The sequence below is a fragment of the Scomber japonicus genome, chromosome 22 (genome assembly GCF_027409825.1).
Source record: "Scomber japonicus isolate fScoJap1 chromosome 22, fScoJap1.pri, whole genome shotgun sequence".
Taxonomy (NCBI): domain Eukaryota; kingdom Metazoa; phylum Chordata; class Actinopteri; order Scombriformes; family Scombridae; genus Scomber; species Scomber japonicus.
In genome coordinates this window covers 5,873,279-5,892,685 of record NC_070599.1, presented here as the reverse complement: position 1 = coordinate 5,892,685, position 19,407 = coordinate 5,873,279, and the positions used below count along the sequence as shown (strand labels likewise).

The window sequence follows — 19,407 nt, the reverse complement described above, 5'->3', positions numbered from 1 at the left end:
CAGCCTTCACCCTCCCAGCCTCCCAGCCTCCCAGCCTCCCTCTCCTATTTTTCTGTCTATTGCCTTACTCTCGTTTTCCTCCATCCATCCATCTCCACTTCTTCCCTTTTCTCTTCATATTTCTCTCAAACTTCAATTCTCAGCTCTCTCTTTGTTTCATGCGGCGTCATTACTCCGTCTTATCCATCTTCAACTCTTTTTCTCCTTTCAACCTTTTTCTTTGTCTCCTGGTCCCTCGCCATCTTCTTTTTATCTCCCCGTCTCCCACTATATCCTGTATCTCTCTTTATCTCTTCTTCTCCCTCCCCCTCCACTCCTCTCAGTCCCAAAGGCCTCGGGCTCCCAACAGTGGATTATCACACATCTAAGGAACTCGGCTCCCTCAGTCCTGTTGGTCCAATTAGCTGTCGGGATAGCTCATCAGTCAATCTACCGAAGTCTCCATGGACGAAACTACCCTCACAATGCCATGCACATGGGATATGTATTTGCCTGCATAAATGTTCTTTGTTTGGGAATACATGGCTAAAATATGTGTCGATGATACCCTTCTGGGTTTGAAGTGAAATTACAGTAATGCGTGTTGCCTAAGATAGCTTGTTGTTGTACGATGCACCCCATAATTTAAGAGAATCAGGGGAGGATGCATGTGTGAGAACATTGCCGGCCTTAACTGATCCAGCATCCTCCTCGGCCGCCAATTTGATCAGAGCCCAATTATAGCAATTGCTCAGATATTCATGAGAGAACAGAGGAAGCTTGAAAAGAGGAAGAAAACCCCGCAGAGACTTATAGAAAGTGTGTAGATCAAAAAGAGGAGATAGAAACAGCAAAAGACCTGTCAGACATGAAAGAAAGGGAGAAAACGACAAAAAAACCCAGGGGTGAATAGGTAGAAGCGAAGAAGGTAATGAAAACGTAGAAATGACACATTCAGAGCAAGCATAAACCAAACCACTTTCCATTTTTAAGGTATCATAATGTATGTGAAGTGTATAAAAGAATGTCCAAACAATTCTCCCTACTACCTACCGCAGTTGGTCTGTTATCCAGATGTTCTCCGATTCCACCTGAGTGGATGGACGGACCCTTGCGAGCGAGGTCAGCGGAGGCGACGAGCCTTTTGTGCGGACGGAGCACGGGGGAAGCAGAAGCAAAGGTCCATGTAATTGCCCTCCCCTCTTCTCCGCCTGAGCAGTTTAATGAATGGTGGCAATCTCAAACTACTGTTAAAATGGTAACGAGCGCGCGGGTCACCGGCCGGATTCAGATAAAGAGTGCGGTCAAGGTCCAAAGCAGACACGACTCCAACCAGATGTGACTACTCAGTGGCGGCTGGTGTCCTGAAGCATTAGGGCAGCCATTGAATAGGAAGGATGGGGGGGGGGGGGGGGGTAATGGGGAACACTCAGATGAATGAAGCACTTTATTTTATATAAGCGTATTTGTGTGTGTCTAAGCGAGCAAGGAAAGGGGTGTAGAGGGAGGTACAGGCCCTGAAATGTCCTTTGGATCACCAGTTTTGGTTTCAGACTCGAGAATAAGAACAGACAACCTAATTGTCACTTATTTAAAGGGTCAGGCCATTCAAATACCCTAGAGCTATCTAGCCATACAGATAGTTTTGGTCTGTTTATTTTTCTCTGAGTTTTACTTCTACCCAAACACAGGAGAGACACACAAAAGAGAAAAGACCACCCTGTCAACAGATTTAATTGGGACTTTTTTTTTTGTTTTTTTGTTTTGGTAGAAAATAGTTCAACTGAAAACTGTCCAAAATCTGTGAATCATCCATACAAACAGCCATTGTGTTCCTGGAAATAAAGAATGTTGCAGTTTTTTACTGCAGCGAGCACCACGAACAAAATTCTCACCTCAATTGTATTTGGGTGAGGGCGCAATGGTTTTGCAGATAGCTGTGCTGGGTACCGTTGCACCTTACTGCACAGAAGAAAGGAATAAAAGGAAAACAGAAGATGCAGCAAGCGACCTTTAAATCACCCACAGAGGATGGACGGAGAATTCCTGTCTGAATGAGGAGGAGACAAAGTTCAGCTCCAGCTTGGTCAAACTGCTCACGCATGATTGTTTTGAGCAGAAGTGAACCCAAAAATAAGGGTTCAGCTAGCTGTTTCCTGCTTTATCAAGCCAACCTGCAACGCTCAATGATTGTGTTGCATAAAGAATTCTCAGAGAGCAGAAAACACTTACTGCTGCCTTTACAGACTTTTGGAGAGAAATGATGTAAACAAACAAAACGAGAAGACACAAATTACCATTAGTTTAGCAGGTATTTAGTAATAAACTAAAGCACTGGCACTGACATCTCCCAGAATAGCATACAATGGAACTTCAACATCCCTCGTTAGAATCTGGCATGTCTTCTTCCTCCCTCCCTCCCTCTCTCTGTCTCTGTCTCTCACCTAAGAATTCCTGTCTGATGCTCTACTGTATCAAATGAAGGCAAAAAAAATTCCCCTGAAAGAATTTAAATGAGGTTTAAGTCAAGGTTACAGATAACGAAAGAGAAAAAAAGCTGGTGTACACATGCACCCTCATTGTGCCTGTGTATTCACGTGTGTGTGTGTGTGTGTGTGTGTGTGTGTGTGTGTGTGTCTGAGATAGAGCGAGACAGAGACGGCGTCAAAGTGTCACTGCAAAGTCATTCCCCAAATTTAATCGGCGTGGAATTTGCTTTTGTGGCCTCGAGAATATAAATTGGGCTCCAATTTTTTTATTTTTTTTAAGAAAATAGACAAAAAATGACTCTCTCCCTTTTTATTCTAGACTGTGATGAATTGTTTATGTGTGTGGTCTGTTTCTGGAGAATGTGAAGCGCCCCTGGGGGGGATGAAGAAGGGGCGTGGGGGCGTGGGGTGGTGGTGGGTGTCATACACTTCGATGGAGTACTTGTATTTCACTGTTTTCGCTTTAAAAATGAATGACTGCATTCTTCCTCCAGAGCCTCGGAGTCTGTCTGTCTTTGGGCAACCCCCCCCACCACCCCACCCCACCCTCCCCCACATTTCCAACTCTCTTTCTTGCTTTCACATTTTTACTTTCCTCAATAGCTGATTGATAGCACTCCGTTCGCACACAGTTGATGGGAATGTCTCCGGGGGACAAACATCGGTTGTCAAGCCCCAGAGTTCATGGTCGACTCCATGCCATGAGCTCGCGTCTCAATGGGGTCTCTTGTCATTCCTGTAAAGAGTCATCCGGGGGTCCTGACCACCCTGTTGACTTTTCCCCAATAAAAGCCATTAGCCTCAATTGTCTGCCGGCTTACAAACAAGAAACCCACAGTGGCTGATTATGCGGTTGCGGTATTACAAGACACCTACAATAGAGCAACGCTTCCTCTGGCACTGTTTGATTAGGTCACAGAGTTCATCACAAACTTCCTCGCAATTTGTCATCTAAATTAAAGAGGAAAAAAAGACTTCTTTCTGTCATTGCTCATGAAAAAAAGAGCTTCCAGACTTTGTTCGCTTCAGCTTGACATGTTTCCCAATCCTTGTTGACTCTAAGTAGGACTCTGTGATTTATTTGTATTGAATTACAACGGACTGACGCGGCTTTTTATTGCCAAAAAAAAAAAAGATTTTTTTTTGGTTTGTTTCTCAGAGTATGCCAGTTTTGCCCTTTAGTCCAATGAGCTCTAGGTTAGACACTGCCAAGTCTTCTGCACCACTCCGTACACTAGAGGCAACAGAGGAATCTGGCTTCTGTGCTGTTCAGCAGTTTTGTCAGTGTGGCTAGGTACACTGCTGCCAAATAAACACTCTCTCTGCCTCCTGCCAGTAGTGATTTATGGCTGAATACATCCTCGCCCTGTCCACTTCATCCCCAAAGAAAAATCATTTTCCAGTCGAGCAGAAATTAGGCCTTGAAGACCGACACAACATGTGGATAGAGAGGCAGAATATTTTATTGGTATTGGCATCTAGGTGAATGATGCATACCTCAGCCTCATGAGGCACATGGACTGATGACTGAGACCTTTACATGCATAAAGACTGAGGATGGGATTAAGTGACACAAAGGTCTAATGATAGATTTAGGCTGTTTTCACCAAGAGCAGGTCTAGACTGGACTCTTCAGCAGAAGCATGATTTACTTTAAAGCAGCCCTAATCTTAAATGGATCAAACCATTATGATGTAATATGAATCATGTTGCTCATAGGGGTGAAACCACATCTCTCATTAACCTGGCTTCTAGTAGCAGCAGGCAGCTCTACCTACTCAGCACTAAACACCAGACAAAGGTAGCACCCAGCGGCTAAAGAACCACTTATTCTTCCCAGGATGTAATCAAATCAGAGCTAAAAGGAAAATGAAAATTGGAATTGTATTCATAAGGTGACCAGAATACATCTCCAAATGAGTGTTAATATATGTGGGTTGTGTAAATATTAAATATTAATTGCAAAAACCTACAAAAATATGGTTTAAAGCCTTTCGACTGGAGGCTTAAAGAGAAACAAAACCAAGACTAGCTTTGGGAGGCAAAAGTACTAAGTGTGCAGCATGGTAGATCTAATCCTTATGTCAGGGGACTAGTGCTGTTACTTTGCCTTTCTGCCTGCCTGGTAAGAGTGTCAAGCTTTGCACCAGTGTCTCATTAGGAAAAGGACATCTGTGCAGAGGCGGACAGCCTGTTTCCAGAGACACCGGTTGAGTCACAGCAGGCCGACGACCGTTCGGGGAACACTTGCTGCACGACTCGAAGAGCTTCTTATGACGGCTCGGTCGCAGATTCCAATATGGATGCTGCCTGATTCGTCATCAACAAAGGAAGATTTTCTGACAGTTAAAGGCATAGAAAAGGCGGGTTGTGCGCTGCCTCTGCATCTGTTCAAGCTGTTACCGAGGTTGTTATCAGTCCTGGCAAGTGGGCTGCCACTCAGGGAAATATCCTCTGTTCCGGTTTTCAGGACTCCATAAACATATTTGGAAGCCAAGCTTCAGGACTGGAAGTCCTGAGTTTGAGCTGCTTTGAGCCAAGCGCCTCGAGACTCTGCCTAGAAGCTTTGATGGCAGTCTGTGTAGTGGAAATTGGTCTAGAGCTCTCCAAGCTCATTCTGTATGTCCCCAGCTGTGACGCTCTGCTTTCACCAACCCTTGCGTTTGTGGAGGAAAAAATCATTTAAGACACAATTAAAGACTATGCCTCAGATGAAGGCTTTCTAAAAATGATCTGCAAGCAGTTGTAACAGGTTGTATTGCCTTGACCTGACACTAGAGGGCAACGTGAAAGCTTTGGGCACCTCTTCATGCTAGAGGGAATGTTTTATAAGACGTTCTGATAGGATGAACATAGATTTTAGAAAAATATGTGGGCATGCAACCAAGTGTCTTTCACCCTATCTGATTCAGATTCAGACAACTTTATCACAGAAGGGCATTTTCAGTTCTACAGCATTCAAGCTTGGACATGCCAGTGACAACAGATCTAAGTATGGGTACAATACACACTCTGTCACCCCGTATATGTGGGCTTACATGAGGAGCCAGGTGATAAGAACAAAAACAACACAAACTGACCAAATATTTTCCTCCTGAAATTGTTAGTTTTCTTTCATTTTCCCAGAGGCCACCCACACTGTAAAATGTCCCTGCAGTAGTTCTACAAGTCACCTAAAATCAGAGAAAACTTGCAGTCTTAAAATAAGAGCCATAATTGTGCAGCATCACAGAGAATATGATGGTTGCTTTCCACATTAAGATGTTACAGAAGTTAGCAGTGTGACTCCCTGGGAGCAACCACCTTAAACACAGCTGCCTGCTGGCAGCTGCCCCTGGGCAGCACCCCTCGGCCAATCAACTCCCCTCTGCCTGAAGGCAGGCCCCAGTTTTTCACTCGTTCCACTACCTAGAACTGCAAGCCAGCCTGTCAATCACACCTCTAAGCCCCACTGTGCTGCCTGACCCATTGGCACTCTTGCCATGGCAACGCAAATCCCAGCAGACCTTGCTGTCAAGAACAGGAGTTCTCAGAAATATAAAAGACAAGAGTCTCTGATCCACTGTACATGCATGGGGTTTTGCCCTGAACCACCATGTCTTGCTCATATGAATAATACATTCCTACATGTTGTTTTTTTATGAAATATTGCAATGATATTTGTTCCATAACCTGAAAACGTACCTGCATTTTCCTTACAATACAGATATTATTAAAAAAAAAACGCCACAAGTAACATGCATTTAAGCAAAATTCATAATTTTGCTTGAACAAGAGGCTCAGAGGAAGTCTGAGGAAAGCCCTGTGTGAACGTTGTGTTGAATCAAAGCGGCAAACAAGAGCATTATTTGTTCAGTGTAATAGTTTTTTCTAACCCCCTCAAACAAAACTCAGCATAAAACCAGCAGCGGTGCAGATGAAGTTCCTCCACAGTGTCTCTAACTTGAAATCTCAAAGCAGAGGAGAGATTAAGTTAAATCTTGGCTACATATTGCCCAACCATTATGCAGGTCTATTGACCATTGGCGTATAAATATACTTTATTTATTGATTGAAAACTTTCCCTCAAGACTTGTTGCATGAAACTTAACAATGTTTGTTCCTGTAAAAGAAAAATATTTTTTTTTAACAAGATTCTTTTTATTTATTTGACCTTATGGGTCCAGAGGAGTTCTTAAACACTGATGGTTGTATCAGCCTGGGTTTGTTGTTTTTCCTCACTGAGTTCAAACATTTTTAATAGATATCAATAAAAGTATTAATAAATGGAGACCAGTTACAATTTACAGCTATTAATTATTTTCAAAGTATCACATAAACCTACAATATGGTCTTAATTAGCTACATTGAATAATGCAACACAAGAGAATACAGCATTTTACTATGACCTGCTGTCCTGTTAGCTTCCAGGTGTAAGTCATGAGTATGGATACTGAAAAACACATTTACTGTTTTGAGCTTAAGAGCAGCAGAGTTGGTACAAATTGTGAATGTGGAGGAGGCTCAGATGAATATTGGATGGTGGCAACAGAGGTGTGGAGTGGAGGTGTGAAGGTCTAATATCTTTGCCTGCCTCACTGAATGCAACAACAGCAGAAGCTTGCAGAAGGGGTTGCAACGTTCAAGATGAATTCTTGCATGCTCTTTGATGTGATTCTTGGTATAAATGAGCTGTAGTATCATTGGATTATAAATGCATAAAAAATCTTGTCATTATGTCACCAGCTAATTGTTTTCTTCAGTGCTATCTTCCATCTAAACGTCCTGTATCTCTCTCTTCTCCCCTTCTCTCACAGGTTATTCTGATCCTGACGAAGTACTACCACGCCGACTCCACCAAGGTTCTGGAGAGCTCTCTGTGGAGGTAGGCCAAACGTTTACACCCGCGTTCCCTCTTGTCGGTCGCCTTCATGTCATGTCGGGCCTCACGCAGACCTTTCATCTGCGAGCGGCTTCCCTTTTTATAACAGCGAGGTCAGCGCAGGTCTCGGTTATCATCCCGGCTGCCGCTTTCTTCAAGGACACCAGGGTGATACGGAGAGCTAGGACGGACAAAACATCAGCAGGCATTGCTCTGAGTAAAGTGGGGGACCGGAGAGTGGCGCTGCGAGGCCAGAGCGGGCATCTGTTTGGGCAGATAGCATATCAGCATGGCACAGGGGCAGGACGGCGGGCACCGGCAGTGCCAGGGAAAGGGGTCAAGTCTGGCTGGCAGCGCTTCCTCTATTTAGCAAAGCCGCCTCTCGCCAAAAACACTTCACACTTCCCTCGCCTTTGAGCAGCAGAAAAAAGCTACTCATCCATTCCACTCCACTTCACAACAAGTGTATCTTGTGTGCTCGTAATATATATATATATTCTTCTTTATTCTACATCGACTCTCTACTAGCTCCCAGGATGCTTCTACTGTATATAGCTAAGCCTGACCTTCTTATAGAGAAGGCTTAATTATATTCAAATTTCATAATAAAAAGTTAGAAAATAGACAAGACATGGCTCATAACACTGGCTAAAATTAGCTGTCTAGAAGAGTGAAAGAGTAAAACGTGTCTGATGGTGGTACTTAATTCATGCCATTCACCTCACTGAGGGCTCCATGACTTCAAAGCTTCAGCCTCTCATTAGCTCTGACTGTCTGTCTCCCTGGAGGACAGATATGAATAATGTACATATTTTTCCTCCTTTCCCCCGTTGATGTTTTAATTGTTGCAATGCATGAATAATGCTCCAGATTCACCACCGGACAGACCGCTTAAAATAAAAAAAAAAAACAAGTAAATGGTCGAAATGAATCTGAATTGAAGCTAAATCGACAGAGACAGAAGAAGCTGGCCAGTCGCCTCTCAGCATCATTGTCCGAAAAAGGCTGAAATTACCATGAAATTAGCATGTTTCTAAAGATGAACCAAACAGCCCAGGGTTTAGTAGGTATTATGTGTGGGGTGCACCTCAGGTCCATTGTAGCTGTCAGCTCAGCATAGTGTGCGGACAGCCACAATCCACTGGCCTATAGCCTTTGAAGTCCCGGGGCTGTAGGATCAAACGAGAAAGATGGGGGGGAAAGATGAATGGGTTCGCCGTCTTGCCCTGTCAGTTGACGTTGATCAAGATGCCAGGTTTCACACAAGGGGAAAGTTAACAGCACAGAGAGAGGAGGAAAGTTTTCCAGGGAAGCTGAATTAACTTCTAAATCAGCGGTGGTCTTTAGAGGCTCGTCTTGTGTCAGCTAACAAAGTAGCATAATATGTGTCTTCACAGCTGAACTTATAAATGTGTTAGGCACCTGTATGGACTCTTGCAGTTTCATCAGTGTCATGTAATAAACCAATTACAGTAGTAAAAACAGTTCACATACACGCACGGCCTAAATGCTTTTTTTAAAACAAGAATATAATCTTGTGTTCTCCTTCGGAATTAAAGTTGATGAGTTTCTGCATTTTTTGTTAATGCTGCTTCTGCTCTACTGAATTCCAAACAATCAGGAGGCATACAACTCATCACTTCCTGTTCACCCTCTTATGACTGGAACAGTGGGACACTAATTATTATTCTAGAAATACTGGCTGTTGATGGAAAATATTATAATATAAAGTCCTCACCAGACTATGAAAGCATTTAGTTGTTTGCTCATGCACTAACAACCTACATTTAAGAATGAAAGTTCAGTTTTTTTTCCTTGGAGTACTGTAGTAGACAACATAATCTTAACAAGGTCCACGTACTAGCTTTACCTGGAGCTTCCAACTGCATCCAGAGAAAAAATCCCTACACAATACTACTAACACATGGTGACAACTGAACAACTATATCTCTGTGACAAATTAGCAAGTTCTGGGAAACAGCTAGCAAGTGGACCGTGCATTCAGATTATTTTTTCAAAAGACCTACGTTTATATTTTCTGGGCACGAAACGTCTTGTGGTCATGTGAATCATGAAATAGCCTGATGTTGCTGTACCATCACAAAAAGGGAGGAAGGATGTCACAGTGGATGGTCGGGTGTACAGATCCTGTGATTTTTGTTTGCTGTTTTCTTCCTGTCTCCTACCAACATTCAAAGTTAGTTTCTTCAAACCATGAAGGCTTAAATGTCTAGATCGGCACGATAGGGTTGGCAGATTCAGAAAAGACCTAAAAGTCCTATGGGTTTGTCATTGGAAGGTTCTGACAAATGACCCATTTTATCTTGTAGGTAGAAAAACCTGCATCAGTCAGGAAGGTCAGTCAGTACAAACTATACTGCCTGTGTCCAAAGTTTAAACAAGACGTAATCTGAGAAGACTTGTGACTGTTTCATGTGCTGTCAAGTGTAAAGTTACCAGCTCGTACCTTCTAACTGTAACCGTAACTGCTGTTTGTAGAGCATGCTGGGAAACGTAGACATGGTAGAGTTTTGTCTGTCCTGAGGCTTTGGCGTCAGCGTTGGCTCTGTTATTATTGACGCCTGTTGCTCCAGTATATCGGTCCTTCACTTTGTTATGGCTGGCACAAAGTCCAGTGTTATAACATGCCTGATAAAAACCCTCAAACATCCCCCTAAACAAGAGGGGAGAGAGAGGAAAGCAGTGACTCATGGGCCACCTGAGGCTACCCAGGCAGTTTATAGTGAACAGCATCATGTCTTTGAGGTATATAATAAAACTATGAGAACATTTACCAGTAGGAAGATGACTGAAGCTGTAGAACCGCAACTTATTTTCTTTCTGGCTTTCTTTCTTTCTTTGTAATAGGAGTCTCAGTGTGTTCAGGCTTTGGTCAATAATTGATGCCGTAGCAGCAGCGATGTGTTTTTCTTTGGCTGAGGTGAATTACAACAGTCAGAGTTCAGACCCCTGAAGTGAGAAGAGAAACACTGGACACTTAACACTCACATATCCTGCTGTGTGTGTGTGTGTGTGTGTATGTGTGTGTGTGTGTGTGTGTGTGTGTGTTATAGTTACACATCTGTGGAAGTGTGTGTGCTCCTACAGAACCTCTGAGTCTTATCAGAGCATTTTGGGGGAGTTTTCCACCCATCACTCATTGACTGTTTATACCTGTTCCAAATGGCATCATGAAAAAAGCCTGCTGTCATAGCGTCCTCCTGGCTGCCAGATGTCTCTTTCAGAACTCTGTCTCTTGTACGTCTTTATAGTCTAATGCCCAAGCACATGTTCAGACAGTCCTACCTCAAAAGCTTCCTTGGTCTTGCAGAAACTGTGTTTTCGGAAAGACGTTCTCAGATTCTGTTGGACAATCCGAAAAGCACTTCGAAGGCATTTCCTCTACCATCATTTTTATGTAGAGACAATACAAACCAGAAGCTTTTAGAGTTTCTGGCAATGGCAGATGGCAGAGCAAGCTGAAGGCTGGAAATGAGACCCCTGCTGAGTTCCCAGTCTGCAACTTGACAAACACACTTAAATAAGACATTGTTTTAACCTGATGTCATCCTTTTTTTTTCGACTGGTCCCCACTTGCGCCTTAAAAACGACAGACCAAATTCAGTTAGTGCATCAGAGTAAACAGAAGGAAAGGTGCTTGTAGATTAGACCAAGACGTGAGGATTTGCCGCCGCATTACCAAACACTGTGATGACTGCAGGCTGATAGAACTCTTCTTAAGACTCCGTTGCTCTGAGTGGAGCCACGAAATACTCAGTAAACCTTTTTGATCCTCAAACCTAAAGGAGCAGATGTGCACTTCAATTTTTTTTTTGGCTTTGGATCCTCAGTGCAAGTGTTTCTTATTTTTAGATGATACATAGAGCTTTGAATATCAGGCAGTCGGTGCAGTCCATTTTGAATTTGATTGGGTGGAAGGGAGTGTCATTTTGTGGTCAGATTACCAGACACTATATTTCTAGTGGCGTTTTAATGTCTCTAAAAGGGCTAGATCCTGTTTTAGAGGCTTTTTCAGGCTGAAAATATGTCTTATCTTAAGTTAGATTGGAAAAAAGGTCATATATTAGAGCATGCATTTGTTTTACTTAAACAAGATATAGTCTAGAATTTAAATGACCTGGGCTTGAATCCAGGTAGATTGGATATTGGTAAAAAAAACTCCACAAAATCGGCCTTTGAGTCAAATCTTTAGTATTTATATCCTCACTTTTTGCCTTTTTAAGAAGTTGTTTAACCCAAGTGTCCATTAATTCCTTCAGTTATCACACACCCACATAAACAAGGCGTTGGTGTGGGAGTCGAGAGGTTATTTATAATTCATGCCATCTTCACACATCTTTTTGAAGAGGCGAGGGGGGCTGGTAGCCATCGCACCAGGGGGGCTTCTCTGCATTATGGATGAAGAGATCGTCTGACAGGACAGCATTTCTACGCTCCGTACAGTAGACGAACAGCGCCACGTTTCCACAAAACTCTACCATCAGTTGTAAGTTGGTTATGGCAGCTAAATTGTCAGATATGCTAAATTGCCTGACCAATCAGAACCACAGAGCCAATTAATTGAAGTTGAAAATGCTTTGGTCCAAATTAGGTGTAATGAATGAAATAGACTTTTTTTAATTGCATCTAATTTTGTCTATAGATGTAGATTAGTATATATCCGACATGTATAGATATTGTGTGAGTGTGTGTACTTTATTTATTGTTGCTGTATGTGTGTGTGTGTGTGTTTTCAGTGTATTTATGTGTGTTGGATGGCTTGTGTATGCCCGCCAGACATCAATTGTCAAGACTTGAACAGGCGGGAAAGAGACGAGAGCGAAAAGAGCCTCCAGGGCTTCTTTAAGCTGAACAGCAGGGGGCATCACACTTCTGACAGACAGCCAATATCCACACACCTCTTCTATCTCTCCTCCTATCCTTTTTTCTACACCTCCTCTACACATGGACTCACACTGTAAATGTACGTTGTCTCTGTTTGTAACAAAGCCGCTCTTCAAAGCTGCGTTCAAGAGGCAGAGCAATCAGCGAGATGATAAGTGACGATGCAGGAAGTTGAAGCTTTGATGATTCCCGTGGGGAAGCTGTGTCATGGTAGCAAACAAACCTGTTATACCAAACAAATGACAAGAAGGAAAATTGCGCAATCCTTTTAAAGCAGGTCAACATAAAAAAAAAAAAAAGAAAAAAGTTCACAGGTTAATTTGGTGTATAATTACAGTAAACAGTGAAGATGTCTGGCAGCCACATTATACTTGTTTTTGCAACACTAATCAACAGTGTTTATGGGAAATCCTACAGTTGGCCATCCCTTCAATGCAGCACAGACAATATACATCTGTTGAGCAACATTAGAAATTACATTGGTTTCTACTTTTAATTAAAATGAGTTATTTAGTAATAATTTAAACTCAGTGTTTTGGAAATTTCAGTCAAATCTCTTAGTGTATGGAGTTTGTAACCATTTCTCTTTTTTGTTTATACTGTACATACATTTTATATATTTTAGATTACTCATGTATCAACCACTAGGGGCAGCAAACACACACTGAGTAGCTTTTCTGCCAGTATAATCTATTTAGTATCAACACAGCTTTGCACTGAGCCCTGGGTCTATATAGCATACTGTATATTAAAAACAGTGCTCCGATCACATAGTGCAGATACATGTGAGAGTCCTCCAGTCCTCTCCAATGTTCATGACAAAACACATAAAGAAGCAATGCAAGAGGAAACCATCCCATGTTGCGAGTTAAATCTTGCAAATGAATTTAAAAACCAATATCGGACAGCGTAATACTGAACTCATTTCCAGGCTTTACTCTCCTACATCTCCCAGCGAGAGAATGCATTGTTTTTCTCCCGCATTCATTGGTCGAAACCAGTGTGGGAAAGAAGGATTCCCAACATCAATAAAACAGACAAAGCAATAGTATCAAAAAATGGAGCATTCAATTTAAAAAAAGGTGAACTCAGTCACATTATGAGAAGTGTACTGCAGTGCAGGCAGACAGGCACTTTATTAATCCCAAAGGGAAATTAAAATTCACAGTGCATCGCTTAAATAGAAATGTGTGAACTCAAATGAAGGACGTGCGGTATATCAGACAAACTAGTGCAGTTTACAGAGGACGTGAAATATTAAGTGAAAGCAGTAACTTCATTCCACATTTGATCGTGTATCTTTGTTTCAATTTATTTCAGTGTTTTTGAAGCGGCTGCCGCTGCTGCTTTGAGGCTTATTGGCTGCAGGGAAGCAGAGCAGCTCCAACCCGCTCCCCACTTTGATGCCTCCTTAATCAGTTTGCTTCAGACGTGGGCGTGTGTACGCACACTAAAACATACACGCGGTTATTCCACGGTTACAAATGTGTTGATGATTAGTTCTCCCTGGGGTTCAGATCACCCACCCCACCCCTTTACCCCCTCACCCTCCCGCCCCCAACCCAAAACCAAACCAGGAGACAGAGCCACAAAGTAGAAACATACGCTTTTGGGCTTAATCGAGACAGTGTGTTTCATTTCCCCTCTTCATCCTCATCCTCACTTCCACTCCTCTAATTCCTCTCATTTCTCTCTCTCTTTTTGCTTTCTCCTCTTTCTCCCTCGGTCCAGATGGTCCGGGGCGCTGTAAATACTTAATCGACCCACCTCCACCACCTCCTCACTTCCCTCTTTCATGCATATTTCACAGCCTGGAGAGAGAGACACATCGAAAAAGAGAGAGAGAAGGAGATAGAGAGAGAGAGAGAGAGAGAGAGAGAGAGAGAGAGAGAAAGATAGAGAGAGCACCCATGAGAGGAGGATGGCAGGGCAGTCTACTCTTAACAGAAGTGGTTTGATACAGAACCAGTTCACTGGGGTCACACCATGTCAGAAAACACTGTTGGAATCTGTATGTAAGCATTCCAGGTACATATAGATCTGAGTGAGAGCGCTGAGGACTGACAAACACAAGCGGAATGAAGAAATCAATGACGTGCTTCGGCGATGGATAATTCATTGCGTTTCGTTAGAGCGAGGGCCCGCTCATGTCTCTATTTTCCACCTCTCCATTTCCTGCAGTCACTAATAACTAGAACAAGAGATGTAGCCAGATATCTACAGTATGTGTAGCTGCTTTAAATGATGGTTATTGTCCATTTTTTCCACTTTATTAGAAAAAGATTTCTCGCTCCTAAGGGTTCCAGATCATCAGTCACCTCCCAGGTGCAAGTGTGGATTTCAGGTGAAATGAATTACATATAACTGGCAAATGTTGTCAGACACTTTATTTCAAATCTAAAGCCTCTGCAGTTTTAATGAGTTGAAGGAAATGGGCAGCAGAAGTCCCAAGCTGCAATTGAAAAGCAGACTTTGTTGCTCATAATCGGCCTCTTAACCCCTAAACCCAATTATAGTTGAAACTGTCCCCTGAAGAGTCTAACACCTCGTTGACTTGCAGCTTTTTTTTGTAATTTTTAGTAACTGGTTATTCGTATTATTCTCTACTGAGTCCACTAAACTCTTCACACAGTCAGCTCAGCAGCAGTCAGTGTGGATAAACTTTTTGTTCCACGCATGCACACTGTCGTCACATTTAAATTAGACTTCAATGAGCACCATTCTGCTGCATGCATAGATAAAAACACCTTACTCAGCATTGCTCAGTCGTGGAAAGTTGACATGATAAGAGGTTTAAGCTGCATTAGTGCTCAATTATTTAAAAATTGATTGGGCCTAATTAGACAACATTTAAAAGTGTGACATTGCTAATAATACACAGTGTGTTTAATCATTATAGAATGACTAGCTAAGATGTTATAATCCATAAATCACCATGATAAATGTAATGCTGTTATTAATACATTAAAATGGTCCCAATTCCTCACAGACAGGTGAGCTCTGATGACAGATATAATACACAAAGAGATGATTCAAAGATATCAGTGAACAAAGTGAAAGAGGGACAAAGCTGTAGAGTCTCAACGGATACATGTTACAAATCCGGTTTCAGGTTTCAGTCATGTAAACATTTTGCAGAGTCTGGCTTTATATGCAGGTCCTCATGCGTGCCTGCGAAAGAGGGAAAAAAGAACGATAGAAAGCACACAAACAATTATTTTGGCCGTCTGACAAAACACGTCCCTGCCAAAGTTAAAAAACCAAACCTCCGCCCCTTGCATGAGTGCTTTCTGGATGTGAGAGTAACTGTTGTGCTGAGTTGCATGCTGGTAAACAGAACTGTGTGGAGAGTTTTTAACAAAAGGAGTCCAGCATAGAGAAAATGTGTGTAATGACAAGCAATAGCTCAAAACTCCACACACTCACTTGCAATGAGCAGTTCAGGTGCGATCGTAGTGAAAATGATAAAGGTGCTATATATATATTTTAAATTGCTCACTGCTGTCTCATTAAAGCCTTATGAAACTCATATATATGTCATCCTTACACCTTAAATATCATAATCCTGAAGCTGTTAGGTCAAGTCCTGTCAGTCTTGCAATTCTATTTGGCTTAAAATATGTCTGCTACACTTAAAATGTGTCATTTTTATTGCTACACTTTCAAAAAGGCAAATAAATTCATAAAACATAGTTTGCATTGAGCCTTGTGATAGCTGCCAGCCCCCTGTGATTCTGCAAAGAATAAGCGCTTATAGATAATGGATGGATGGATGATTTGCACTGAAAAGAAAAGGCCTCTCTTAAAAGGTTCTCTTTTAGTGTTTAATGCCTTTTATTAGATAGTGACAGTAGAAAGATGACAGGAAACGAAGGGGGGAGAGAGGGAGAGAACGCTTTGTTACACGGTCCACACAGCGTCCACTGGAAGTGACTCAGACGCATCTTCAAACAGCCTGTTCTTAAGACGACACATTTCCAATAGCTTGTCAATGGCTCGGCTATGTATAGACGTGTGTGTGTGTGTGTGTGTGTGTGTGTGTGTGTGTGTGTGTGCGCGCTTGTCCAAGTACACATGTGCGTGACAAAAGATGTCAGACAGGGGAAATCACAGCTGAGTGGAGGGATGAAAGGGAAGGTGATTACACTGAGCGATGACTCATCCTCCTATTTTGAAAAAGAATTCAGTTCCAAAGTTAAATTGAAACTGAAACTAAGAAAATAACCCCTAGAATAGTTTTTTATTTGACTATATAAAAGGAAAAGAAAAAGTTATTCACTAATAGAGTTAAAGTCTTTAATCACTAATGCAGTTAAATTCAGTAAGTTTTCAAACATGTTCCCCGAAGTTGGTGTCTCAGATTAATCTGCTTACTTATGTTCTTGTAAACACAGCGAATTGCAGTGGAAAGCATTATGTCATTTGTCTGTAAATACATGAATTCATATACATTCACATTACAAGTGAATCCCATGCTTCAGAGATGACAGTTGCCCTGACGACAGGAAAACACACAGCCAGTGTCTAAAGTGTCTACTGGAAATTGGCACACTGGGCAGAGTAGCAGCAGATCATCAGCTGCAGCTGTTGCAGATATGGAACATGATGCAGCTGAGTCCAGTGGATATTGGGGTTAAGACTAAGATTAGGCCACTTAAATGACTTGTCAAAATAGATTTATTTCTTATAGTGTGCCTGTAATTAATTTAAACCAAACTCTCTCTCATTCTGTATATGCAAGACAAGATTCCTAATTTTTATCTGTCAGGAGAGGAAGTAGGATGTTGAGGTGCAGGAACTCAGCTTTACTATCTGATTTGGTCTGAAATGAACTAGAAAATGGACAACTGTGCAAGCATGTGTCCATGTATACAGCATTATGCCATGCAGTGAGCACATGCACCCCCGCAGTGCACGGACTGCAGTACTGATATGCTGCACACATGTCAAGGCGTGTTTTTGGCTTGTGTCTGAGCGCACGTATAGAAGTCGGATCATTTTCACACCGTGGCCGAACGAGGCCGTGTGCCCGGCCATCTGGAAGACGTTTCCTCAAAACATTCTTCCTGCGAAAGAGCGAGACACGTCCACAACTGCAAACAGCTGGAAGAGAGAAGATGTCCTTCTGGATTTGCTTCTGACTAAGCTGTGAAAGTAGACCCACAGGAAACAATAGCTGGCAGAGATTTCATAGCCTCAAGGGAGTGTTCTACTATCTACCTCTCTGTCTTCTCACACACATACACACAAGGGCTGGCTATGGCTAAGGAGGTTAGAGCAGGTCGTCCATGAAGTCAAAGTCTCCTTGAGCAAGATACTGAACCCTAAATTGTTCCTGAAGGCTGTGCCAGCAGTGTGTGTGTGTGTGAGTGTGTGTGTGTGTGTGTGTGTGTGTGTGTGTGTGTGTGTGTGTGTGTGTGTGTGTGTGTGTGTGTGTGTGTGTGTGTGTGTGTGTGAATGATTAGAAACTCCTCCTGATAAGCAGGTTGGCACCTTGAATGGCAGCCTCTGCTATTAGTGTATAAATGTGTGGGTGTGTGAATGGGTGAATGCTGGCATGTAGTGTAAAGCTCTTTGAATGGTCAGGAGACTAGGAAGGCTCTATATAAATACAGTCCATTTACCACACACACACTCACACTCACACACACACTCTCACTCTCTATCTTTACCCTCACTTCCTAGCACCATTTTTTTCTAATGCAGCGCTATCCACAACGTATGTAATGTGACTTTTCCTCCGTAGTTAAAGTTTTTTGCTTCTAATGTTAAGAAACTTTTCTGTCATCCAATCACAGGCTCCATACTGCTTGGGCACCATTAAAAGACATGTACAGTAGCAGCATTGGGTGTATTGTTAATTAGCTATTGTGCAAATGTGTTGTGGCTTTAGAGATGGGGATGTCGGCTAGTCATTGACTTGGACTAAAATATCTCAGCTACTATTGTTTGGATTGATATAAAGTATTGTATAGACATTTACAGTTTCCAATCCTACTGATGCTAGTGAGTGAGCCACAAAAACCTAAAAACTAAAGATATATACACATATACACGATACATACCTACGACATGTACATATATGACCTGCAGTGTTAGCATTGTACTTGACATTGGATAATTCTACAGAAATAGGAAGTAGTACAGTGCAAAGTCTTATTGCACAGGGTTGAAATATAAGATAAATATGATGATAAATAAATGACTAATGATAATTAATAAATAAGATATATTATAGATGTGATGTAAGTGGTGGATAACGGTTACTGTTATGCAAAAACCTTAAGCAGAAGAACAACTCAAACCACTGTCTATCTAGCAAAAAAAAAAAAAGTTTTTAATAAGAAAGTTAGAAGGAATATGGCAAAAGACAAAAAGCAGAGGGTTGACACAGAGTAGAAAAAAAGTAGCGAGTAATGAAAGGACTCAGATTGAGAAGAATAATGCTCTTTCATTAGTGAGCATTAATTGATGTTTTAACCTTATGTCAGCCATTCTAATACTATTCTAAGCCAGTGCAGAGATAGGAAGGCAGAGAACAAGGGAGGTGAGATGAAGACAGAGGTAAAAAGGTAGGAAATTGGGGTTTTGGACGAGCATGTGACATGTTAATTACACTTTAATAGAACAACATGTCATATCCCTACAGATAAGAGAGGAGAAAATTGCCTTGTCAACACCACACAGTTATGACAACTCGTACATGTAGTCATTAGGTGTTCGAGATTGTTTCATTTTCTACTTTTTATCCTCTTTCTGTCAGTTTCAGCCTGCACATTTAAATTAAACAAGCAGAAAACGTTTCCCTCCATTAGATAGGAAATCTGGGCACATGTGAGGATGAAGTTAGGATGGAGTACTCACATGGTCAAACACATACACTAACACACACACACACATACACCATACACATAAGGCCTAGGCTGCCCCCCTCTCCTCCCCTGTGTGTTTGCATGTACAGTAGAAACAGCAGGAAACTGGGACTAATCCTCTTGTTGGTACCTGCAGCACGCTCGCTCTCAGCTGTGGAGAAGAAACACACGCACACACACACACACACACACACACACACACACACACACACACACACACACACACACACACACAACCCGACTCCATACAGGATCATCACTAGCTTGGTATTCGCGCCCCCCTCCCCCACCAAACAGCAGG

General features: G+C 42.1%; 1 protein-coding gene across 1 annotated transcript in view; it reads left to right on the top strand.

Annotated features, from left to right (window-relative positions):
• sorcs2 (sortilin-related VPS10 domain containing receptor 2) overlaps positions 1 to 19,407 on the top strand; it is a 296,952-nt gene that overhangs the window by 71,947 nt on the left and 205,598 nt on the right. Inside the window, exon 2 of the mRNA XM_053343432.1 lies at positions 7,265 to 7,332. Within this exon, the coding sequence (XP_053199407.1) occupies positions 7,265 to 7,332 (68 nt within the window). The remainder of the gene's footprint in view (positions 1 to 7,264; positions 7,333 to 19,407) is intronic.